Source organism: Opisthocomus hoazin, chromosome 13, assembly GCF_030867145.1.
Source record: "Opisthocomus hoazin isolate bOpiHoa1 chromosome 13, bOpiHoa1.hap1, whole genome shotgun sequence".
NCBI classification, from domain to species: Eukaryota; Metazoa; Chordata; class Aves; order Opisthocomiformes; family Opisthocomidae; genus Opisthocomus; species Opisthocomus hoazin.
The window spans coordinates 26,251,490-26,277,256 of NC_134426.1; the positions used below are offsets into that span (position 1 = coordinate 26,251,490).

The 25,767-nt window shown below is 39.9% G+C and overlaps 1 protein-coding gene and 1 long non-coding RNA gene across 6 annotated transcripts in view; one reads left to right on the forward strand and one right to left on the reverse strand.

The window, feature by feature from the left end:
* Nucleotides 1-19,689, forward strand: part of LOC142362966 (uncharacterized) — a 31,463-nt gene extending 11,774 nt beyond the window's left edge. Inside the window, exons 5-9 of one of the 3 annotated variants that reach the window (XR_012765415.1) lie at nucleotides 2,065-2,180; nucleotides 17,021-17,065; nucleotides 17,310-17,418; nucleotides 17,780-18,709; nucleotides 19,351-19,689. This is a non-coding gene — a long non-coding RNA (uncharacterized LOC142362966). Of the gene's footprint in view, nucleotides 1-2,064; nucleotides 2,181-17,020; nucleotides 17,066-17,309; nucleotides 17,419-17,779 lie in introns of all 3 variants that reach the window. The other 2 variants (XR_012765413.1, XR_012765414.1) reach the window with 2 other exon arrangements.
* A 2,755-nt stretch (nucleotides 19,690-22,444) lies between these two features.
* Nucleotides 22,445-25,767, reverse strand: part of IFT81 (intraflagellar transport 81) — a 41,885-nt gene continuing 38,562 nt past the window's right edge. For all 3 annotated transcript variants that reach the window (XM_075434386.1, XM_075434387.1, XM_009945496.2), the window contains 2 exons: nucleotides 23,542-23,587; nucleotides 22,445-22,627 (listed from right to left, as the gene is read on the reverse strand). In XM_075434386.1, coding sequence (XP_075290501.1) covers nucleotides 22,445-22,627; nucleotides 23,542-23,587 — 229 coding nt within the window. The remainder of the gene's footprint in view (nucleotides 22,628-23,541; nucleotides 23,588-25,767) is intronic.

Sequence of the window (25,767 nt, forward strand, 5' to 3'; positions counted from 1 at the left end):
CAACTGACAATGCAGAGTATGTTGCTCATCCAAACCGCTGTTAACCATTGTCACACTTCACATGATAGCATATATCTCAGTTTTCCTAAATCTCTTTGCATTCGTGTTTCAGGTTCAATACACTGACTAGTCATTTAGATTGCAAGAGGATCCAAAAATCAATAATTGAACTGCTTATCTGCTTATCTTGTGCTAGGTTCTGTGCAAACTGTGAATGAACACGACAGGGAAGTCTCTGCTGAGGTGTGACAGTTATAAAGCTATAAGGGTAGCGTTAGAAATACATTGCGATGAAAGGTGTTTTCAGGTTGAGAGGCATTCTAAGCCTCAAACCTGTACCACCAGTTCTTTGCTGAGAAATCTTTATTAAAAATGGCAAAGTTCATTGCACAGGCATTTGGAAGGAACTAAGGAGTAATTCATTGACCTTCGCAGATTAAGTAATGCATATTGTCATAAGGAAGTGATATTTGAGTAACAAACAGCAAATGTACACGATTATCTTTCATTAACCTCTCAATGGAGGCAGTCAGGATTTCCTGATCGTAACATGTTTAGTGTTCTTGGCATCTTGAATATATGTTTTCTGTGGTCTGTGGACACATTAGCTCTCTAAGCATGCCAGAGGACGCTTAGTGCAGTGCCTGCCTTTTTTTTTTTCCTGAAAGTGTACATATGCGGGGAAGAAGGAAGAAGGCTAAGGAATGGGTGTGCAGATGGAATACTGAAAGCTCTGTGCTTTGCTCTCAGACTGAACAGAGACTGCCTGACTCTGTGTGCCTCAGTTTTCACCCAATTAAATGGGACTGAAGTGTTTGCGTAATACACAGAGAAACCTACTTCCATTTAAAGGGCTTTGAGATCATGAACAGTAACAGAGCAACAAAGAGCGGTTTCACTGCTTTTGAGGAACATTTCTATTACAGAAAGAAGACATGAATGAAAATGAACCATGTGTACAATTCAAAATTTGAATGCAATACATGTTACATATGTTCTTTTTTATTTTATAATTTATTAACTCAAAGGATTTTTCAAAAATATATGGCAAAAAATTTATAGGAAACATTTTTTTTTGTTTTGTTCTGGAGAATGAAATCATCTGTTCAAATGCAAATGAATATGTCACATCCTTATATGATTTGCAAGAAGATGAATTAGTGGGTCTCCTTCTGCAGTCTTTCTTCCACTTTTCCAATTCTACATGAAGATTATTTTCAGATTCACTGTGTTGAACTTTCTTTATGTGGCTTGTTGCACACTGAAATAAATTTGCCACACTCTCACTGAAGAAGTGTTTTAAAGCTACTTCTTCTATTTGGAAATTCTTGGTATAGCATTACACATTTTTGAAATATTAAATTAGTGAAATAGAGAAAAAAAATTCTGTTCATCAGTCTGAATGTTTGAGCTCACAATTGTGTGGCAGATGAAGCAAAAAGAAAAAAAAAAGTTGGAGCAATCTGGAGCAATCCAGAGCCCCTGGACAAGAGAATCTCTCTACCTCAGGACATTGAGATAATTTGTCTGGGTGGCTTAGAAAAAATGTAGATAGGACTGAAATTTGGAGAGGCTGAGCACATCCAGGCTCAGCCCTTGGATTATCAAGAAATGAATAAATCCAGCAACTGACATCTGAATATGTTAACGCGGTAGATTCTAGCATGGAAACAGGAAACTGTATTTATGAGGCAAAAATACATCAGAGATGAATTCAGTTCTATATATAATACATACATTTTACATATACAAAATCTTTGCCAAAATATGAATAATTTGGAAGCACACTGAGTTAGAAAATGCCAGAATAAAGGTTGCCTTTCCATGTATGTGCCCTAAAGTAATCTTTAATTACATGGTTCCTGGCTTCTTTTTCTAACCCTGAAGTTTTCTAATTTCGGTGCATGCTTGATTTTGCAGTCTTAATACTCTCTCTTTTAGGTAAAGACTTTGGGGATGTATTTTCCCAGGTTTTCAAAAAAAGCATTTTAAAATGATGATATTCCATCCTACTAACATCCAGATGGGTCATCATCAGACAGTAACCTTTATCTGTCATCCTAGAAGACTGCTGAGCAGCAATAACTGATGTTGGTGTGATGCTGAAGTCTGAGCAATGATGCCGTGTGTCTTCGGTCATGTGACATAAAGCTATAGGAGTCAGACAAGAGCACTGCAAGGTAAGGGAACACCCGAACAGAGTTTTAAATCAGTTACTTAATATTGCTCTTTCTCATCCTTTTCTGTTCATTAATGCTCTGTATTGTGCAACCATTAACAACCTTGCTTAGACAGCAGTCACGTAAACTTCATCGACCTGATTCCATACTGCCTTGTACCATATGTGTGGTCATTTCTGCTCATGCAAAATTAATGTAAAATGTTGATTTCTGATTTGCTAACATTTTAAAACTACTTTGCACTTAGTTTATGCAGCTGTGAATGGTAGCATATAATGCTACAGGATGCAAGTCCAGGGCCCATATGCTGAGAAGGGTTACATTTTAAGCTGATTTTTTCACCATGGTTGTAAGTCACAGTAATCACACCGACAGCACAGAAGTTGGATCCAGTGTGCTATATCGTTATTCCTTTTCTACTTCTTGCTATTGTGGATTGAAGAGTTTTGATCAATAGTGGCAGCATGCAAAGTCTCATAAAAGTTGCTTGTTTCCTAACATCTATTTCCGTGCTTAGGCGTTTAGTCTTTTATATTGATAACTGAGAGGGTAATATTTCAAATCTCTCTCTGTGCACAGCAGAAATCCTTCAAAAGTAGTATTCACCTCTGCTGCACTGCAAAGGCTGTGCAGTCCCAAATTCTAAATTGTCTGAGAAGAGGAGCTTTCAGGACTCAGGAACCTGACTCTAATGAGATAGCTTAGAGGTAGAAAAAGATCCTAGCTGTGAAGATTCAGACAGGGTGTGAGAGGGTTAAGTAATTACTGTATGTTACTTTTTAGTTGATTAAGTTAAGCCAGGACTATGCACCTGGTACTGAAACTGCAAACTGAAAGTTCTCTCTCAGATGTGGAAACAGCAACAGGCTGGCTTCCATAAATAATACTGGAAGTTAAACAGTGATTTCACAAGGTCCAGGACATAGTATAAATAAGAAAGCAGAAAAATCCAGGAAATCCTTAGTTCACAAATGTTTTGTTTTAAACATTATATGCTTTTCTTTATTTCTGAGAATCATCTTCACAGTAGACACTAAACTGAGGGAAGTAAAAAAAAATATTTTTTCTCTGACTTGAGCGAGCTATTTTGACATACTGAAAGCATAGCCTGTTCTCAAGCTTTGCAGAGTTATTCCAAAAGCTTGTAGACCTGGCAAAAGGTAAGAAACCAATGAAGTACTCTATTAACGAGACCAAGCTTGTGTCAAAAAATCTAAAATGCCACATGCTGACACCAAACATTACAGCATTTGGCAACTGCAGGAGATTGGATTAGTGAAATATTTTGAACTGAACAATCCCAAAGGATGTTCTAGGCATGTTGGGCCAAATTCAGGCAGGAGGTAACTGTATCGATTTTACCGGATTTATACCCAGAGGGATTTCGTCCTTTTTGTTGTGGCCAAAATGCAACGCTCAGGTTGAAGTTGAGCAGCTGTACAAAAGTTCTGACTTCTTTTTTAAAGAAATAATTTAAAAAGTCATTCAGTTATTTCAGGTAAGCACAGGTGCTACTTCACATAATTGATTCTGCTGTTTTCATCTTAGGCTTCTAGACCAAACTGGGTTGCTGAAAAGTGAAAAGGAGGGAAATGGGAGCAATTTCAAGAAAGTGTTTCCACTTATGATGTATACTGATACTTGCTGTTTCTATGCCCTGATTATCCTCAGTCCACCCCATTCTAGATTCAGGACCTGCTTAGGTCACAAGTGTTCCCGTTCTGTCTAAAGCATCATCTCTGTCTGGTATTTATTACATAGTGCAGTGGACTGAACGACCTGTGAGCAGGCCAAATGCCAGAGGAAAACATGCGCAGGCCAGAGGCAGCCAAAAAACTACTGGGCAGTCATTGAGAAGCTATGAGGGGTTTTGTCCCATTTTGTTTTGTTTATGTTTTTTCGTATCTATGTGATTTTCGAAAACCACAAACTCTAGTCTAGAAAACACATATTTTGGCTTTGTACAGGTTTCTATATTCTGTTCAGCCCACTCAGTAGTATATTAATTTTTGTCATATGATTTCTCTTGCTGTCTCCATGAAAAAAGTGTTGGAACTGTAGTCCTTATTGTGTGGTGTTTAGGTTTATTAATTCTATCTTGGCATTACATGCAAATGAGGAACTGCATCTTTCTGTGGAGGGAAAGGTAACCCACCAGTTCCTGAGCAAGTTCGGGAAATCCAGTGCTTGTATACAGCTGATGTAAAAAGTGTGGCAGTGGGCAACTGTTCCGCATCAAAGGGAAGGATTTTCCTTATCCTGTCTCAGAGCAGCAGGGAGGCATTTCAGCAGCCATTGCAATAATTTCTGTATCTTGCGAGGCTCAGGGTTGCTGTAGCAACCTTTTGCTAGATAGGAATTTGGCTGGTGAAGCCCCGCAGGAATCTGCTCCCACTCTCGACTAACCTCTCACATCACCGGTCTCAACTGCCAGGGAGAAACCCCAGCTGCGAATCAGGCGGGGTGAGGGACGCTTTCCACAGGTTCCTCACAAAACCTTCCTCTAATTACCAGGATCAGATGTTTTTTGGCAGTTTTCCGTGGAGACAGAGCTTTGCTATGTGTACAGAGTTCTCTGCCTGAACCTAAATTGTAAAAATGATCATAGTGAATTTTGTGCATGCAAACAAGCCCTTGTGCATGCACTTGCAGATACAGAAACTGAACATGCAAAAGCAGCGAGTGCAGTTTTAGAGACCAATGTGGGAAGTTTGACTGGGAGGCAGCAGTAGTCCTGGTGACACAACGAAGTATTATAAAGTCACTGAGGGGATCAGGCAGATGGGAACAGACTTGAGTAGGAAGGAATACAGACAAGGTCCCCAAAGCCTGTTACTTAGATTTGGATAAAAATGAAGTGTGAAGTTGGTCAGAGCATGAGGGGATGCATCACTGCTAAACCAGTTCCTTCAAAAGTGTGAAGTAGTTTCTAGAGCAATGAAAGACAGTTTTTTGGCCTTCTAAGCTGCTGTATGGTTGAGAATGATACTTGGAAGATTTTATTTGTAGATAATATTGCCCGATGGTTATAGAGAAAAGACGGTTATTTTGGACTCTTGGCTTTTATTTCTAATTCTACAGGTGATGGGCATTGTTAAACCACAGGATTATGTAAACCACAGTATGTAAAGCCTAGAAAACAATAAGTAATATGATAATTAAAACAAGACTTTGACATAATACATAGTTTAACAAACAAGTTCCTGCAAATCTGGTACTTGTGCCAAAAGGGGAAGTCGTGCTCCCACCTTTCACCTTGCTGCTGCTTTCCACCTCTGTATCCTCCCTCATTGTATGGGTACAGCCACTGGAAAGTTATCCAGGGAAGAAAAAGTTGATTTTAACCAGGCAGATTCAGTGTTCAGCCCTACAAGCAATTTTACCAGTACAGCTGACACACAGGTCAGTCACACTGTGAACTGAATGCTGAGCTGAATGTTGGAACCTTTCTTCCCTGCATTACTTTTCAGGTGAACTGCTCTGTGATGTGGCTTGCAACTCTGCTGCCTGAGCACTGGTGCCAACACAATTGAAGGATGGCACAGCTGCACCGGGGCAGGGACAGCAGGAGCAGGGAACCGACTGCAGTGCTGCAAACCCAGACTGAGATTTCAGAACGCCAGCTATAGCCTTGGTCTTTGGAGGGTTCAGTTAAGCAAGCGTGCTCAGAGCTTATCTGACAGCTGCCAAATAGGAGTGGGTCTTCCTAGGACTGTGTGCTGCCTTCTGTTGCAACTCTGTTGGAGGAGGAGGAGGAGATGGCATAACTATTGTTTTCCTTTTATATATTGTTTAGTGATTATTGCTTGAAATCAGGACATGTAGGGCCAGTTCCTTCCCTCGTTTCCAGTTCCTACTCCCAGGTCTGCTTCTGTAATTCATTAATAGTCTGCTTAGACTAAACTATCAAACAGTCATGGAACAGGTACCAAAATCAGTGGTGGTTTGAATTAACATGCCAAGATGGAGAACTAGATGGCTGAGGAGCCAGCCCACACTCATTTTTGCCAACTGTCTTGCAGGGCAGCTGCTCCTGGCAAGCAGAGAGCTAGGGAACTTAAATTTAAAATTGTCCAACAAGGATCCCCAACGTTAGCCTTGAAGCACTCTGAGGGTCTTTCTATACTAGAGATGTACCAGCTTAGCAAAAAGGATTGTGAGTCCGTGATGAGGTTAAACCAGCTTGAATCCTTAATGCTAATGCAAGATGCAACTGTTGCAGTTATTATTTTAAGTTGTACAGAGAGGTCACTAAATACAATAAACTGTGAAAAATATAGTTAAACAAATTTAGATTTGTGTTTGTAGTGACTTTCATTGGTTTAAAGCACAGCTAAAGCAGGGTGAATTCCAGAAGAAGACAATCTCTGTGTTTTGTTTTTTTTTTAAACCAAACACCTTACAGGCTGAAGCACTTTTTAGTTATGCAAGGAAGAAAAAAATATATACCGACAGGTTTTTTAGGCTGCAGACAGATGTTAGGTCTCAGACAGAGAGTGGGCCCATGTATGGTTATAGTCAGCTAAATGTGTCGCCGAGTGGCAGTATGAGAGGCGAGTGGGCTTTGGAAAGCTGATGATCTCTGTGCACCAGCAAAGCAACCAAAACTGAATATGGACTGTGCCCTAGTTAGACTTATTCTAACTATTCAAAGCTGTGTGTCATTTCATGCAATTTGGGATGCAGCCTGGGCTCTGTTTCGGGGGTGTGTGTGTATGTTTTTTACTGTATATTTTTAAAAAGAGCACCCAGTTCTGAGGAATCTATTCCCAGCTAAAGCACACAAGCTCTGGAAAGGTCAGAGGGAGGCATCTCTAGCTTTGGTAAATAAACAAATCTCTGTGGCTGGGATGTTGTATTAATAGCAGTAGATTTGGTTTCGCATTGTGGAGCTCCTCCTGTTTCATTGCTATTGAAGATAAGAGAACACAAAATGTTCTGTCACCCTCCCCATGAGAAAACGAGCCAACAGGCAGAGACTATTATATTTAAAGATATTACTGAGGCAAAGACATGGAGAACGCACTCAGGTTTATATTCAGTAACTACTGGATACCGTAGCTGTCACACCAGTAACTCAACATTGTTTAATGTCTTACACGAAAGAGTTTGCAAGACCAAATCACTACAGTAGAAATAACCTAAAAGTAAGGGTTGAGCCTTAAGCAGATGGAAGTTGTTTTTTTTTTTCCTTTTGCATTTTTCATAGAGATTCAGTTGCAGCAATAAGTAACAGGTCTTTTGTGCTTCTTAACCTATTCACCAGTCTGCTACAGTCTGGTTTACTTCAGCTTGCAACCTGGAGTTATTCAGACCTTCGTTACAGGATACCAGGATTGGAAAAGTTTCTCCAAACAGTTCCTGAAAAGAAAAGATTTCTTGTGAAATCGTAAAGCCCTCTAACTTGGCAGTAAGCATGTGTAAAATAAATGAACCGAGCTGTACCCTAGAGCTTCTCTACACAAGTTATTTGGGAATAATTAATTCTAAAATTCCACATGTGGAATATCTTACTTTGGAATATGTACTCCTGAGTGTAAGGCAGATTTAGCCTGTGTTAGCTAGTGGATAAGAAGCATGACTGGAAGAAATGAAGATTTTATCCTTAACTAGTTAACATATATGACACGTACAATTGCCTGTACAACACTAGGCCCCTATTACTTTCACCAGTACATGCTTAAGACATACCTCTTGTCCTTAGTGGCACCTTTGCTCCAGATCGGGCATCAGTCCAAAGAGGAGACAAGCTTATCTTCTGCAAATAAGCATCTTCTGTTGGAGAACAGATTGCTAGATATAAGTAAAAATAAACATGAACCAAATCAGATAATTCTCCTCTGAACAGTTTTTTCCCTTGCCCTTGAAATGTCATCAGCTACAGACTTATTTCTTTCCCTGATGCTCAGGTAGAGAATCTGTTCAGAGAGGAGTTCTTCCTGCATGCAGAAGGCATTTTGTAAAACTACACCTTTACATAGAATACATAAACAAACCAAATGACTCAACAGAAAAAAACAGTTACATGCAGTGAGATTTTTTCCTCTAGGGATATTTTTACTGCAAGAAATAAAAATATTGGCAGAAGATAAAGACACTGAAATCAGTGAAATTTTTGTCTCCCCAGTGCCAGTCTGATCTGTCCAGAATTTAGTTTTTGGATGTGGTGCCTGATCTGGCCCTAAGGTAGCAGTCCACCTTTCTGTCTGTTGTGGGAAAGAGAGTCTCAACTGAGGTTAAGATACTGCTTACATGTAAGTGTTTGTAAGTGACTATCACTTCCCATCTGCTATTCTCCTTGCATTTTACAAAAAAAAAAAAAAAATTATGTCTTCTAGATCAGTTCATACGCAAGTTCCTCTAAAAAATTCATAAGAAATTCTGAGTAGAGACAATGGACTTACTTGACAGCTACCAATGACTCTTTAAGATGATATGAATGTTCAGAGAAAGTAACAGTCTTTGTAGTTAGAAGTAAAAAATATTATAATTGTTCTATATTGTAGCTCCCTTACCATTTGAGAACAACACCAAATTTAATTCTGCTGTCACAGGAATTTTGGCTGAGTTAAATGTGAGAAAATATTTCAATTCTGAGCATGAAATTTCTTTTAACTGTGATTTCTGATACAACATTTGCCGTAGAAATGAGGAAGAAAAACCCTGCAGTTAATGTGAGGGCCGTCTGATCTTTCCAAAGGATCCTGTGTGCCTTGGTACGTTAGTGCGTGAAAGAATTTAGTATAGGTGGTTTTGGAAAGGCGTGTGTTTTGTTTGTACCTGATACCGATAAGGTTTTCTTTTTGAAACAGGTTTAATAGTCATCAGAGCTGTGCTGTGAATAAGATATTCTAAATAAAAGTAAAATTTTTCCACATAACATTTTAAATTTAATTACATCATAAGCTACTAAAATGGAAATATTTATTTTTTAAGAGATATCATTATGAAATTTCAAAGCCATATGTAACCCAATACAGTTATGTACTGACCACTGAAAAAGTAGCTCTAGAAAGTGTACCAATTTGAATTATTCCAAGAATATCATGTTCTTAAAAGGCAATAGACATTAAATACCCTATACATGAGAATAATAAGGAAATTTATTCTTTTATCACTTCAGTATTGATCCATTTTTTTGGTTTTCTAGAAATGGATTTGCGTAAGGAATGTCTTTGCAGCTGAACTTTTGTGTAGTGATTTTGGCAGACTGAATCTGATATTAAGAGCTTAAGTCTATTTGAACAGCACCAGAATTTTCCTGCAAGGTCTAATAAAAGGCAGCAAGCAGACCCCCAATTATATACGCAATATTATAATTGTTGTCCTGCTTGACAATGTCATAATCTGATTTCTGATTATACATTAACATCAACAAATTAAGGTACTTCCAGGCAGATGGATATCCAACATAATTATTTTAGTATTCCACTTGCCTTTTAAAAATTTCTCTTTTCTTTCAAGAATGAAGTCTGTTCTCTGAGTTCCAGCTGGAAAATGAGGCAGCTCAGGCCACCCCAAATCTCACGAGATCAGTAGTGTTAGCAGCTGATGAGCTAATTATGAATTATTTGGGTCGGACTCTTTTCTCCTAGCCAGGTATGACTTGATTGACTTAAAAGAGGTTAGTTCATTCAGTTCATAGGGGTTATAGCATGAGTGAATTATTCCCCTAATAATTGCCATCCTATTAATCATAAGGAGAGTCTAACATTTCCTATAGGCAGACATTTTGATTTTATAAGACTTTTTAATGCATAAATTAGTGATATTGCATGAGTTGCTGGCAGTGATGTATGTTATTATTACATCTGTATATTATGTATATTTTTATTAAAGCTTAGGATGAAAGCATTTAATCAGAAAAATATGACTGATACGAATATTTCCTTTGCAATGTATCTCTCAATTTTGCGAAGGCATATATCAAAAACATGCTGTCATAATATGTAATCATTCATGCATTCGTACCTTAAGCTAACCATATACAAGACAGATGATGATGTAGGGTTTATTACATATTTTAAATTTGCATTGCTGAAGAGATTGAAAAATATTGTCTACTTGAATTTCATAATAACCCATAACTGGATTCCAGTATTTTGCAGTTTTCTGGAGTTTCTTGCATAAGAATTTTTGTTATCTCCCTGTTGTTGCATTTTTACTCATATTAACTCTCAGTCTTACAGAATATGTACAGTGTGTCTGGGCATTAATGTAGCACTCAGTAAAACTCAGTAAGTCCTGCCTTATAACGAGCAAGGCTGAATGTAAATGGTGGGGTACACTAATTAGGGCAGTCTGTTGTCTCTGTGGTTGTTCCAAAGGAAATTGGAAGGGATCTGTCCAAGACATTACATCAGGAAAGTGACTTAGTCTGATTTATACCGTCACGTAGGCAGACAGCTTTCCAGAACTTTATGTTCTAGTTTAACAGATGCATACGTTCTGTGAGAGCAGGACAATGAGTTTACGGAGGGAAAAGCAGTCCCTGGAAAATCAAAAGCCCAGGTGATCATTCTGCGCCCTTCTATTTCATTTTTTGAGAAGCACACAAAGGACAGGAGCATGACACCTCTGAGACAGCTAATCAGAAGTTATGAGTATTAATTTCCTGCCTTCCAACACTGATCGCCTGGTAAGCATTTATTAAATAATAAAATGTTTCTGTCTTATTTTTTGTTATTTAGCTCTGTGATCGCTCAACATCCCGTTAGGGGAGTAGGTTTTGATGAAGGGGAGATTTCACTTTTGCTTATGAGCTTTTTAATAAAACAGTTGTTATTTTTCTAATTTGTCTTCAGACTGTCTCCAGCTGAAGCATATCGAAGACAATAGGAACTGCAGGCATAGGTGCCGTTCTGCAAAACATTTTCTTTGATGGCAAAGGCAGTTCAGGAAGCTCCAGACCCTTGTTCTCTGCGTCCCTGCCCACTCGCTCCCAGCTCCTTGCCTACTACTCTCCACCTCTTCAGTTGTGCTTTTACAGTTATTTGCGGCTATAAACTGGGTAACTGAGTTAATAATCATCTTTCACCAAGAGATTGTGATAAGCCTGACCGTACAGCCCCACAAAGAGTTGTGCCAGCACAACTGAAAAAACTTTTTCACAATAACTGCAAGCTGGATTAGACTATGGTACTACAGAGCAAGGCAGTCCCACCTCTTCTCTCGGGCTACCAGTTGGGTTTCCCTAACTGTTCAGTAACGTGTAGCACTGTATGCTGGTGTAATCCATCAATGAATATACTCATGTAGAATTTTTCATAGGCTTTCTGTCAGGGCGGTCTGGGGTTTGTTTACAGCTGTTTTGCTCCACAGGCACTGTCGGTGGGAGTGAGAGTGCTCTGCCCGTGAACTAGCTGCTTTCGTGTTCTTTAACTAGCCCACTCATCTTCGTGTAGACCCTTCTAGCTTGTTGACAGCACTTAAAATAATAATTTATTTTTAAAGAATTATACAAACAGTGTGAGCCTGCATACAGCATCTTACAGCTACTGCAATTGTGGACTGGTGTGTCCACAGTGTGTGGCTGCAAGGAAGCCTTGAAAAAGAGGTTTCAGATGGGTCAGATCTCCAACGCTCTGAACAGGCGGTCGGTCATACAAGCAGTTTGCTGATGAAGCACGAGGTGGGTACAACTGGAGGAACATGGGTGTGGGGACTGACTTTTTTTACCATTAGTGCAGTTATGGCTATGAAACAGCAGTCCTATGGGAAAACAAGACCTTTTGTGTAGCCCGTGTTTTCTGATGGCTCTGCTTTGGGCAGGTTGGCTGGGATTCCTGCTGTCTCTGGTCTAATGGTGGAGTGTGTGTGTGTGTGAAATCCATGTATGGGCAGTTTCTCTTTGAAGTAGCATTTTGTGACTTTTGGTTTACCGTCTGTGCCTTGTAAAGATAAATTGTATGGAAGGTATTAGTGTATACCAAGTAGTTATTTCTAGTTGAAAGCAAAGATCTCACTACTATTTTACTGGAGGGATTTTGGTTTTGAAGAAGCTTTGGCTTAAGTTCTGTACAGTCTATGCAGCACCCTGCAATTTAAGAATCTCCATCTAAATTTTTTGGGCCTTCTTTTAGATCCCAGGTGCAAATTATCACGATTTAATCTTCTGGAAACCTACATCCTCATTGTATTCAGGGACCAACCAGAGTATGTGCAGGAAGAGGGCAGGCTTTATCTCTGGCCAGTAATCATCCCCAACTTAATTAGCTAATGTTGTGTTTAGGTATTCAATATTTATGCGTCAGTAAAGCAATAACATTTCAAACCACTCTATTTCTTAAATGCCCTTGTGTAAAAACTGGATGTACCCATAGGGATTATCTCAAACAAAGACAAATGGCACCAGCACTATGTATTTGCAGGTAAAATTGGCTCTGATGCAGCTCCTGTATCAAAGGAAAATTCCCTTATTATGAAACTCCAGTATCCATGCCTCTCCATGGAGAACAGAATATTGTAAGCGTTGCTGAGCCTGCGTGAAGGGTTCGTCTGATTCTAATGGAACTACACAGTGACAGGCTGTGCATCTTGTAAGGAAGGAGAACATTTCCATCAAAGCTATTTGAGTTGGTTTATTTTTTTTGTATTGTCTAAAGAACCTTTTTTGGGGCTTGTTTTCACAAAGTGTAAGTTTTCTTTTGAAAATTTTAATTTTGCATTAAAAAGTTATGGGTTTTTTTAAACATGATGAACATTTAATTTTTTTGTTCTGTTGAGACTGAAATTTTTCATAGGGAAAATGGTTTTACTACCCTGTGGTATACGCTTGTATGAACAAAAGTTCTTTTTTTGTTTAAGGCCAAGTTTATCAGACCAAACAGGAGCTATCACCATTGACTGGATTATTCATTAACTGAGGTTACCCTGGATTTGTTCTCACAAATAAAAGCAAAATTCAGTGCTCCAGTGATAAATCTGCTGTCTTTCTATTTGAGGTCTGATTCCAACCCATTCCATGCCAGTACACTGAGGAGCAGACCAGACAAGCAGAAGCAGCAGCTTTGACCACAGCTCCCTGGGGCAATAAAGCAGAAGCACAAACTCTCTCGTCCCTTACCATGTTCTAAGCCAGCCAGTCTTTCTCTTGTAGTGCTTCCACATTCATGCATCTTTACATTTTTGAAGGCAGCATTGAATAATGTTAAAAATCTCATTTCCTCTAGGTGTTCAAGCAAAAAGAAAATTTCCTATTTTTTCTGTGCTAGGTTGTATAATCAATGTGTTTCAGCTACAGCACGAAGTAGACACTTGTAAAAAAACTGAAAATGCACACAGCACGGGCACACAAATACAGAGTTGCCCCAGAGGGCTCTATACCGGTTTACAACCGAGGGACCTAATCTGTGTTTGCACGCATGCGTGCACACGCACACACGCAGTGTTTCTATTTAGGACTGCTTCTCCTGATACTTACCTCTCTGGGATTACAAAAAGATCTCAGGGTAAGAGAAAACCTCACATTTAGTTTTGTTGGCTCCGTTACCTCAATGAAGGTAATGTGCTCAATATGCTTTGCAATTCCTTGTTACAGTTTAATTAAAAACTCCTTCAGGAAACTGCTTTACATTTGTCTGCATCATATTTGTTTATCTGTATCTGTTACGACCTTTCCGTTACACATTTCAATGAATTATCACATTGCAAATGTACAGACATTTTACTTCTGAGTTACTTTTTAGGGAGTGGCAGGGGTCAGATGAGGATACTCAATGCTAGGACACTGACAGCTGCGCTGGGAAATTTTGTGACGTTTGCTGTATCATTCTTTTAAGTTCAGATAAACCAAACCTCAGGCTAGGATGAGGGCTCGGGGGTCTGAACAACCCTGCTCAGGACAAGACTCGGGAGGTTTCTCAAGGAGATCCAGCTGGGAACCCCGGGCATGCCCTGAGACCACAGCCCAGAGAAAAGGACTAGATTCCTAGTTTTGCTTCTGTTTCATCCCATCTAGTGGTTTGTTCATCTAGAAAATAACATACATAGCAGCAACTTGTTTATGTGGATATATGGGCAACAGACTTTACTAAGAGTTGTTTGTAGATTATTCTGAGATACTGTGATGAAAGTTGCTATCCCAAATAGTTTATTTTAACCTGATTTGTCCTAATGTGGTCATGCTCACATACATGCAGGTTCACAGGATGAGAGTTGCTTCTCTTAAGCTGTCCACAACTACTTTACATGACAATGCCATAAAATCAGGGAACAGGATATTCCAGAGTTAGAACCTGAGCCATCAGTCAGTAAGTATATGAGAGCTACAGAAATGTGCGTTGACACCAAGTGTGATCAAATGAATATAAACAATATACTCCTGAGTAGTGTATTTACATCTGCCTTTGCGTATACCACTTACGTCAAATAGATTCCACTGGCATGTCTAGACTTATTTTCCATACTATACTTTGTATTTGATCATAAGGTAACACCAGACACCACTATTAGAGAGTAAATATTATTAAGAGAGTAAATATTGTACAGGATAAATGACAAGAATACCGTACTCTGTCAATTCTCTTTTTATTCACAGCAGTGAAACTGCATTATCACTGCAATAAGCTCATTCCATTTTGTTATGGAGTACAGCATGCCTATAACAGAGTAATACAAATGAATTAAAATATATTGATTGTATAGAAAATTAAGTGCAAACTATTTAAAACATTTTAAGTGATTAGATGTAATAACATTTTACAGATACAATTGCACAGCTGGCAAACCGAAGTCAGAAGAAAACAATCACCCCACTCTAGCTGTACAGAGGACCTGGCTCCTAACCTTGGCTTTTAAACTTGAAGCTTGACAAACAATATTTCTCCTGTGATCCAGACAGGTGGCAGTCCCATCGCAGAGCATTCGCCAGCATTACCACTCTCCTCATTTAGACTTTACATCAAGTCTGTGTGAGCTCTGGCTTGAACTCAGATTCTTCATGTCTATAAGCAAAGGCAAAGGCTAACGCTTATTTATTAACACTCATTCGAAAGAAGCAAAGGTATTACATAAAGGACCACTGTTCATTTAGATTACACAATATTTTTAAGGGACATGTGATCCATCGGAGGACTATTTCTATGTACATTTGAAAGTAACGTTGATTACCTAAAATAATTCTTATCCTAAACAGATCGACGCTGCAAAGAAGGTACAGGAAAATAATTCTGTGATGGCATAAAATAAAACTGCCTCATTTGTGGGTACACAAAAGGATTAAAGAGTATAATTTTACTCTCTTAGACCAAATGAAGTCCTAAATTGGAAAAGCAGCTCCATCCAAGGTCGCCTCTGTTGTTTCCAAAAATATCTTGAAACAAACGCAAGAGGGGCACTTTGTTGGGTGTTATCTAGACATATATAGTTTCAATCAAATTCTTCAAGAAGTGTCAGAATAAAAGTCAAACACTTGTTTGACACTGCCAGGTCACTAGCAAGTGAATCCCTTCAAAGGCTGAAAATAACTTTGATAACAGAATTAAGAATTATGTGAGGTTTTCTTTGCACTTAAAAAAAAGCCACATTAATTTGGGATGGAATTGTAAACACTTTTTAGACATTTCATAAAAGTATTTTATAATTCTTTCTGCTACACAGGATGAAGAGTTACAAGGTTGCGTTAATGATCCCAGGAAAATATTTATAGTGCTTTTACCAGTATATGACTTCTCTCTTCCCCTCTTGTTGTATTTTACAATCAACCTTCACTTCATTCAATTAAATCAACAAGCAGAAAAGAAGCTTCAGTGTATATAGATTTTAAAGTGATGCATTTCACATACAAATGGTTGAAGTACAGTATAGTAAATAAAATTTAAAAAAGGAATAGTCAGCACAACAGTAAGGACCCACTGTGAAGTATGGCACACTACCTCTTTGTTAGAAGAATTCAGATTACTGTCTGTGGGAGATACTTTCCTAAAAAGACTTAATTTTGAGATGATGTTATCATTGTCCATGAAATAAGAAATGCCCAGTGTTTATTACTGCCCTCTGAACGTTAACTAGCTCTCTCGCTGTTTCCTGGCTCGCTCATGCAGATACCTGAGCAGTCTAATCAGCCTACGTAAAATGAAAACGAAGTAGAGAAATCCTTCAGAACAAAAGATGCAACATGAATGTAAAATATTAGTGGAACAGGTTGTCTGTGGGTGACTTTCAATGTTCTGATACAAATCTGTTTTCTTTTTAATATGCTATAAAAACACAGCAAGCTTTAAAGCATGGACTAAGGGAGATGGGGACAATGTTTTATAAATACTTCAAACAACTCAATGTTTTTGAATGCTGCAGTCCGTGGAATGCAGTCTGGGAGCAATGCATCATTTCAATAGCAGCAGATAAGCAAAATGCATTATTTTCACGTGATGTTTAATTTTTAGATTTTCAAATTTTAGAATCCCAAATTAATTAGCCATTTGTGCTTTTGGTAATTCTTCACGAATGGCTCCAAGATTTCTGCAATAACTGCAAAGAAATGCTTAAGACACCCGTTTACTTGCCAGAAAATGCTGCAATAATGTAAACCAAGTAAACTGCTGAATTCTTCATATTTTATAACCCTAGAATATCAACTGCTATTTAAAAAACAGTAATCTGGTTAAAAAAAACCACATTAAAACCCTACAAATTTTATTTTAATTGCAGAAAATCTTGATCAAGAATTTTGTGGAGTTTTCTTCAGTACGAACCAGTTGTAAAATTTATAAAGAAGAAATTGTGAGATTAATTCCTTCATTATTGCCCTTACATGGTTATAATTTGTACTTGATGTATGCCTTTATGGTTTTGTTGTTGTTGCTCCCTAAGTGCCAGGCATATTTTCTATTCCATTCCAGGGGAAAGAAGTAGGGAGAGAGAAAGGAATTTGTCTTTGAACACTGGTAAGATCCCATTTTCCATATTCCTATCAACTGCATTTTTTCTGGTATTAGCAAAATGTGCAGGATTTGGCTTTATCCTACTTCAAAAGTAGACCTAATTAAGTGCTTATTGTATAAATGAGTGTTTTTAAAACTCGAGCAGTTGCAATAAAATTCAGAAGCTTAAAAATGACATGTTATTCTGTAATGACAGTCTGAACTGAAACGGTGTTACTGACATTGGCTTGTGTGGATCTGTTCGCAGGAAAAGAACTCCAGTTCTTGGCATTCAGCAAATGCTGATTGTGTGCATCCTAATTTGCAAAAAACATACCTTTTCCAAAACTATGAGGAATGGAAATGCAAAAAAAAAGGTAAAAATATATCTATTTTTAATAATAAATATAAATAATGCCTTTAAACACAAGGTAATGCATAAAGTTGTATTTTAATGACAAACACTATAAATACTTCAGCACTGGATTTATGCAAGACAGTCTCTCACAGATGTCAAATAAAAATCAAACCATATTGCTAAGGGCTTGTGTATTTTGATTGTTTGTACTGAGAAAAAATTCCACAAACATTTAATTTTTGTTATAAATTAGAATGTGTCTAATGGAGCATTGATTTGTGTTGGATGAAAGTCATTATTTTAGATAATTACAATTCTTTTTTATTCTCTGTGCCTTATAAATCCAATGCTGGCCCTTTAATTCCTGCTTGTTCTGACAGGAGGAAGAATACGGAGCTAAATCCAGCAGACCTTATTCTGGCAAAACTCCCACTGAAGTCAGTGAGGGTTTTGTGAAAGTAAGGGACGGCATGATACGTCTCACAGCTCCTGCTGATTATTTGGCATATGTTTGCTCTCCCCCCCCCAAACAGCTGAGCTCCTCACTGAGTTTGACATCACCACTGCGCAGTGGCTTACAGCGGTTTTTTGTCTGTAAACTAGAATCACAAAAAACAGTGTAATGCAATTGCGAAAAATACCATTTTCACCCAACGACCTTGGGCTAAACCGGATTGCCTTGGGAGTTCAGGGACTGCTAGTGTGGAACTATCGCTACAGAGACAGAGACACTGAGAATTTGGAGAACCCATTTTAAATTCATGCTGAGAATTCAAAGAACTCTTTAAACAAGCTGGAAATGGGTCAAATTCTGATTGTAAAAAAACAGCTACCCAGTTGGGTGTTGCCCAGACAGGTGGTACCTTGTGATAAAATTGTTGATTTGTGCAATACTTCCTCGCTGGAACACTGGCACGTCCGTGAAAATTTCAATTCTGTTTCCATTATAGACTGCAGCAGAGAAAGGCAGCTGAAGAGTTAACAGTGTTCCTTCAGCAGGAAACCTACTGCTACAAATGATAACACAGGGCACACCATCAGCCCCAGTTCTTTATTTTTTTCACTTAAGTCTGAGCAAATACAGGGCCAACGAGAGAAACCAGATCTGCAAGCGTCAGCGCTCTCCTCATCCACAGACGAGCTGACGGCGCAACAGTTTCCCACACCCCACTGTGTCAATGTGTCACGACCTTTCTCCCAAGGGGACACCTTTCGGGTGACAGCACTTCAGGCTCTGTGGTCTTTCAGTCGTACATCTGTCTGCCTCCCCGGGGAAGCTGGCTCCAGGCTCGCCAAACACTGCCAGAGTGGTGAGTTAGGAATTGGACTGATACTGCCAAAGGCTGGAGTAGATCACGGACTGAGGACAGCCACCAGGTAGTTAGCAGTCAGCTTTCCGTTGCTGTTCATCTGGGCCAGACACGAAACAGTCATCTAAGGAGAAGCAGCTCTGTGCTTCATTTCCAGTTCCTGAACCAGCACGTCACTTGGAGAACAGATTTTACATTGCTGACTGGGGCTATACTAGCCACGCTTATTAATCAGAACATCCTCACCGTGAGGACACTTTCAGGCACTGAACTGTTGCTAAATACCTCTGCTGTATTGTGTTTTATAACAGCGAGCAGCATCATACTGTAGGCAAGTCTTATCAAGAAAGCTCTGGAAATCAGCGTATTTGAACACAATAAATACAATAGCATGGCCTAACTTTTATGATTGTGGGCAACTAGATGCATATGACTTCATTAGTAGTAGTATCTCTGTGAGTAAAGATATTCACATGAGTAATCCTAGATTTGAGTTACTTAAGGAAGTCTATCACAGTTCAAATAGAAGTAGAAGGGTGCCACCAACATAAACAGATGGTAAAATGGCTGGCCGGGTAACACGGTAGATGCACTGTTTTCTCACGCCTGTTTCTGATGCCTGTGACTACTTCATCTCTTAGGTCCGTAAGGAACTTGCCTGTAGCTCGAAGGACAGCTGAAGTCAACCTGTCTAAATAATGCAAAGCTGCAGAATACTGCAGTAGTTTTCTAGCTGGAATACCTCCTCATCCAGTTCTGGGTAAAGGTAAGGAGGAGCCTTTTGAAACAAAGGGAAACGTGCTGCTCACGAGTGACTGCTCGTATCAGTGTTCCAACTGAAGAGATCTGGTAAGTGCCAGAGCCCTGAGTTTAGCTATGCACTTTTTTGATTTGCTTGGACCTTCACAAGGGAAAGGCAGGTATTTTTCCATATGGTAACGTTTAATCTTATTAGTTAACCAGCTGGACTATTAATAACAACAAAGTAAAAAAGTTAAAAATAAGCATTTTGTTGCAAGTTAGGAAGTAAAGATGAAACTGTGAAATTCACACAAAGATTTTATTTTGAACGCTCCCATCAAATCATGGTGGAAAAGCCAGTGAACAGAAGCCATTAAAGTTGCATTTATTAAATGTCCAGTTATATAAAAAGCTAAAAAAAGCATCTGAGCTTTTGCAATTTTCTTTTCATAACAGTTATTATGATTTTCTGCTTCACCTCAGAAAGTCATTTTGCTGCTGCTGTAGTGTATAATCTGTGTGCCCTTTCTGGGTGCAGTACAAATGACAGAACACTAATCAGATCAGAACAACAATCACGTCATCTTTGAGTAACCAGCAATAAACTGTTTTTACAAGGAAGAAAGATGAACTATTTTTAGGGTAACTTTGAACAGAACAACAGAAAATTATTATATTCAATCTTACTCTACATCATTGCTATGAATTTCAAAAGCATCGCTTTTTCCTGGGCAGCAGGCTGATCCGTGTAAGACATCTTTGCACGAATGGTCCAGTCAAATAGGGGCTTTAGGATTTTGTTAAAAGTTTTGACTCGAAGTATATAAAATCCCCTTTCTCCCTGCCCTGTCTGGTGGCTCTGCACCACAGGCTGATTCCTAAGCACCCTAAATGCCCATTTTTAGTTATGATCCTATGTTTTCAGCACGTCTCGCATCTAGTTGCCTTGTTTCCTTTTAGTATTGCTGGCAAATATTCAGCAGCCCCCTCCTGTAGAAGTCCAGGTGTGTGACTCCTGTGGCTTTCTTCGGATCAGCGCAATGCAGGTGCAGTACGGCGATAACGGTACAGGGCTATCAGGGAGAAAACGCATGGGAGCCTCTGGAGATGGCTGTGCCCACACTGTATAGCCTGCAGATGTCCTTTTCCTGAGCCTCCTCCTTCCCGAGCGACACAGCCTCCCTTAGTGCCTTACGAAGGCCCGCTCTCCTGCCGGGTAGAGCAGCGAACTCATGGCAGCACCTCGGCCACATCTACCCGTGCCTGTGTCCTACACGACAGCCTGCCTTCCGCTCTCACCAAAACTGTGCGTAGGGGATAACCTGCTGCTTCTCCGCGTCCTGGGAAAGATCAGCGTGCAGCTGTTGAGAAAGAATATCTTCAGCTATTCAGCAGTGTGGGAGGGCTTACAGGAGGATGTCCCGGGAATCTATGGATCTGAGACCCCCTCCTTACACAGACACTGCAGTTTTGACCCCTTTGGGGGGCAGTTGAAATAAATTTCATTAAATGACCGATTCAAACCTCTTTTTCCTGTGGCCCAGTAAGCTACTTGTCACTAACAGTTTACCTTGTTTCACCTAAGAAATGTAAAAAAAAAAGAATACCGTACAATCAAAATGTAGTCACCAGATTTTTATTTTAATTCTGTTAACAAATATATTTAATGCAAAGGCGAACTAGGGACTATATAATTATCATACTCTCTCTTGATATACGAAACAGCAGAAGATCTCATAATTAGGTACCAGAGAAAGCAAAATTATTTTTTATGTCCTGAAAAGACATTCTACTTTAGGCAGGAAAAACTAAAAAAAATACCCCAAACCTATCTAGAAATTCAATGAGCCAAGAGACTGAAGAAGACCAGCAAGAGTTATAGTCCTGCAGACTTCTCCCTCTGCTTCTGATCTCGGGTTGTGGCTAAGGGGTGCTCATCCGAAACGATGAAGCATGAGGGACAGTTTCAGTCCTCACCTCTGTTCCTCTCACCTGGGCCCAGCTGTGGGTCTCTCTGGATGCAATTTCAAGGGCAGCGACAGTTGCCCGTAGCTCACAGGCCAAAGCCAGAGCGCAAGGCAGCCTCACCTACCTGCCTGTTTTGCACACCCTAATGTGTGCAAGAGCTGCTGTGCCGTATTTACACCCATCCACGGCCCTGCATCCCCGGGACCACCCGCTTCGGGTGATGCAATCGCTTTGGAACCGCGCCGCAGGCGAAACAGCACAAAATGTCCTCAGCGAAGAAAGCCTTCAGTCGGCCACCATTCACACTTTCACTTGGGCAACTCAAAAAAATAGAAAGTACACGTGCAAGAAAAACGCACTTGTCAGAAACAACAACAAAAGCTAATGGAAAAAGCTCAGAATGCAGGTAATTATTCTCAGAGCCTACTCCTGACGCTGTAGCAACGAACTGTCGCCTGGAAGCACAATCAGTTTAATTCAACCGTGCAAGGAAAGGACGACCAGGAGCGTGCAGGCAAGGTCTGCGCAGCTCAGAGCGAAATGGCTCCATTCTTGCCAGTCACAGCAGATGAATAAAGACAATAGGGGAGGAGAGGGCCAAGCCAGGAGGGCCACAATTATACCAGATCAAGTCCCAGGCCTTGCAAAAATGTCACCTTAGTGATACAAAACAAGGAGCAGAGCAATTACGTAAGTTTTCTGTGACCCTGGAGAAGGATTTCTTTTCCTTTGATCTCTCTGCAGATGCATGCCATTCCCAGCCTCATAAAACCAAGATTTACGATGAGGTTCACCCTAGTGCAGCTCTCATACCAGATCTTCCCAAGCACGTTATGTTGTTGCTTAAACAGTGGAGGAAAAGCTTCCTCGAGTGGTTTGTTGCTCTCTTTGTCTATCCACCAAAACCAAATAGTGTCCAACGAATTTATGTAGAAATGATGAAAGCAACAGTATTTAGTGTGAGGTTACCTTTAGGAAGCCAACGCCCCGCCTTCCTACTTTGTGTCGGTATCGAGGAGGAAGAATTCATAGCACAAGCCTGTCTTTACCTCCTTCCTGAATGACCTGACCAATGGCTGTTTGATTTTGTTGCTTCAGGAAACATTCTCTCTTACATTCCATCAACTGCTCAAAATCCTGCCACATTTTCATTTGCTTCATATTCGGCCCGTGACTTTCCCGTACAACTTTCTGCTTCTCTCGTAATTTCTGTTAAAAATACAAAAATATTCGATTTCTGGAACAGTTCTAGGCCACAAACATTGCTTACATAGGCAGCTTGGGATGACGGAAGATTTTTATATGCTACTGAAATATGATTTTGTTCAAGTTGATAACACTCCTTGCAAGTGCTAAATGCATTAACACCTGGGACTTAGGTCTTTTACAGACTGACAATGATTTCAGTCTTATCTGTTTGAGAAGTTCTGTTAGAATTCTGAGTCAATTTCCACACAGAGCTCTCACAGTATCAAATTGCAAGCTGCAATGGATTCCGTGATATTACAAACATGAAATTAGTGTTTTACAATCAAACCCGCTACTGATTATTAACAGTGCAGCCCAAACCTGCAGAAATCGCTCACAGACTCACTCATGAACAGGGAACTAATAAAAGAAAGACGTTTAGTGTGAGTTGGTAAGCCTAACCTCGTCCTTGCGGATCTGAGCTTCGTGCAAGATTAAAACCGGACAACTGCTTTTGTTTAACACTGCTGCGCTGATGATCCCCTGGCCTTTAATAACAGTGATAAGGCTGACAGGCGCAGAATTTATTGTCTTCAACAGGTTGCTTTATATACAACAGAAAATTTGAGCTGGCACAGTTTGTTACGCCCGTGTTTCAGTTTCTTATCCAAATGGTTTTCAGGGAATGTGCTGTCACATTAAGCTGTTTGACTATCTTTTACAAGCGGCTCATACTATGCCCTGCAGGAAATCAAGCCCTGCAGAGCGAGCGTGATCTCTTTTCAGGGTATTAGTTACCAATGCCAGCAGTAATGGAATTTTCTTTGTAGGCTGCAATATGCTTTTTATAAAAGACTGACCGCAGCCTTTGGTAATAAGCCCCACGAAAATAGGAACTGTACAACACTTTTACAAGGTAAAAACCTCATTCTTACCTTTCCAAGGTTTTCTTGTTCAAGGATCGTTCGTGTATACTGTTCTCTAAAGGAAATACAAAATAATTTCATTATGATTTTACTTGGTTCTATGTAATAGGACAGAATAATGATGCAAGCATGGAAAATCGTGGAAGTATTGGGAGGTTCATAAACAAGATAGAAGAGGAAGCATGAAGAAACCTTTTAGGCATTGGACAACTTATCCCTTGACATCGAGGATCAGATCTCTGATTCTCTCAGCTGTGCAGTTGGGAGAAGTGGTATTGGATAAGATCTCTCACATTTTTGAGGCAGGCATGATTACTGCTCCTTCCAGCTTGAATACAACAGCAAGATCATTTTGATAAGTTAGAACTGATCCCTTTTTAATCATGCATTTATCCTGGTGATGGTCTGAGGTTAGCCACAGTGGCCTCAGTTGCGCGAGTGGCAGAGTTCACAAATCCACAGCCCTTAATTGCTGCGAACGTAGCGTTAGAATGAGTGGGAAAATACAGGAATGAAGGGGACTGGCATTTCACCCCAGGTCTGACAAATCCAACGACTGCAATGGAACCGCCGTGCGTTCCTCACTTTCAGAAAACAGCCGTCACATTTAGGTGCCTAAATATAGGCTTAGAAGCATAACTGTTGACATTCATTATTAAAAGTCTTGGCTGTACACCTTTGTCTGTAACAAATGGCTGGATCACTTTCTGACATACGCAAACTTGATACGCGAAACCTGACAATATAATGTGCATGCACAATATAATCTGCATGACAGCAGGATTCAGATACATTACTATGCACTTATTTTAAAATTTTTTGAAATGTGACAATAAAAAAACCTCCTCAGTGACTCAACTGGAAAAAAATCAATTATTACATTTCATATGTAACGAGTACACTTAGAGGTTGAGAGTTTGCTAGCAGAATACAAAACATCTCGGCACATCTAAAGAGCTTTCCAAATTGCTCAGGGTAGAAGACCTTTGCACAGAGAAATCCTAATTTCCAGAAAGAAGTATCAGCCCTCGTGATACCAGAGTGTGAAGGTTTGCTGGAGCGTGGTGAGCAGCCATGGAGAACCGACACACCGCGTTTCTTATATACCTTCCATTTCTACTAAGTACGCCGGGCTTTCGACTGGAGCGCTTGGGCCCCGGCCACCTGGTCCTGCCTGCCACACTCCCTGCGGGACGGACGTGCAAGGAATGAGCCTGGATCATTCCATGATCGCTCGCTCTTGGGCAATTCTAGCCAGAACAAATCAGAACTGTCCTGAGGCGGCTCCAAGCGCGGTGCTGCACAGCTGATCCCTAGCGATCCTCACCAGATCACAGAGGTGGAAAGCCGCGCTGAATCTTCTGCTTTCCACTGGCACACAGCACATGTTCACATGCATTTGGCCTCAAGAAACATACTTCTTTTTGGTTTTTTTTGAAGTAGAGTTTTCAAAGTCATCAGCAGCAGATTAGATGTCTTTCCTAGTAAGTTCTTCCTTACTATTTATAATGATGACTGGAAAGAATGCAACTTAATAACTTCATTAAAAACCCACAACTTTCTATTTTTAGAGAAGAAAATTAACTTTTCACGTTCCAAAGAAGTGACTCCACAGAACAGAGTTTATATTCAATAAAGGGGGGGGAGGAATTAAGACATTTTTTGTTCAATACGTTGTCAGGAAAGTGCTATTCTATTTATGGTTCTTTTTTACTCTGTTTACATTCCAGTGCCTACTGAAAAATACATTCACATTCCAAAAGAGAAAAATTTTATCATCTCATTTTATATTTTGCAACGATCTCTATATTGTACTTTGTTGTAATTCATTTAAATGTGATGGGTCTGCGACATCATACAGAAGGTCAAAAATGCGAGAGGGATAATTTCCCGAGCTTCTGTGCCCACGGTTAGCTGGGGAAACAGGGACGGCAGAGAGAGTGGTAATGCTCCCTTCACATTCTCCTCGCCATACCTGGAATTACACAGCTGGACTCACGCTTAATGCCAGCGTTTGGCTTTGATGGCTTGGCTGTGTGAATGCTCCCATTGTGGATGCTCACTTCACAGGTCGTGGAGTCGGTGCGTTTTTTGCTTAGCATCCGCGAATAAACTCAGACCCTCCCCTTCCCCGCGAGGCCATAAAAGGACAGTGCCTGCTGCTTGACCCGCATTTCCTCTCAGCTGCTCGGCTGAGCTGCCCTGCCTTTCACATTAATGAATATTCACATCATC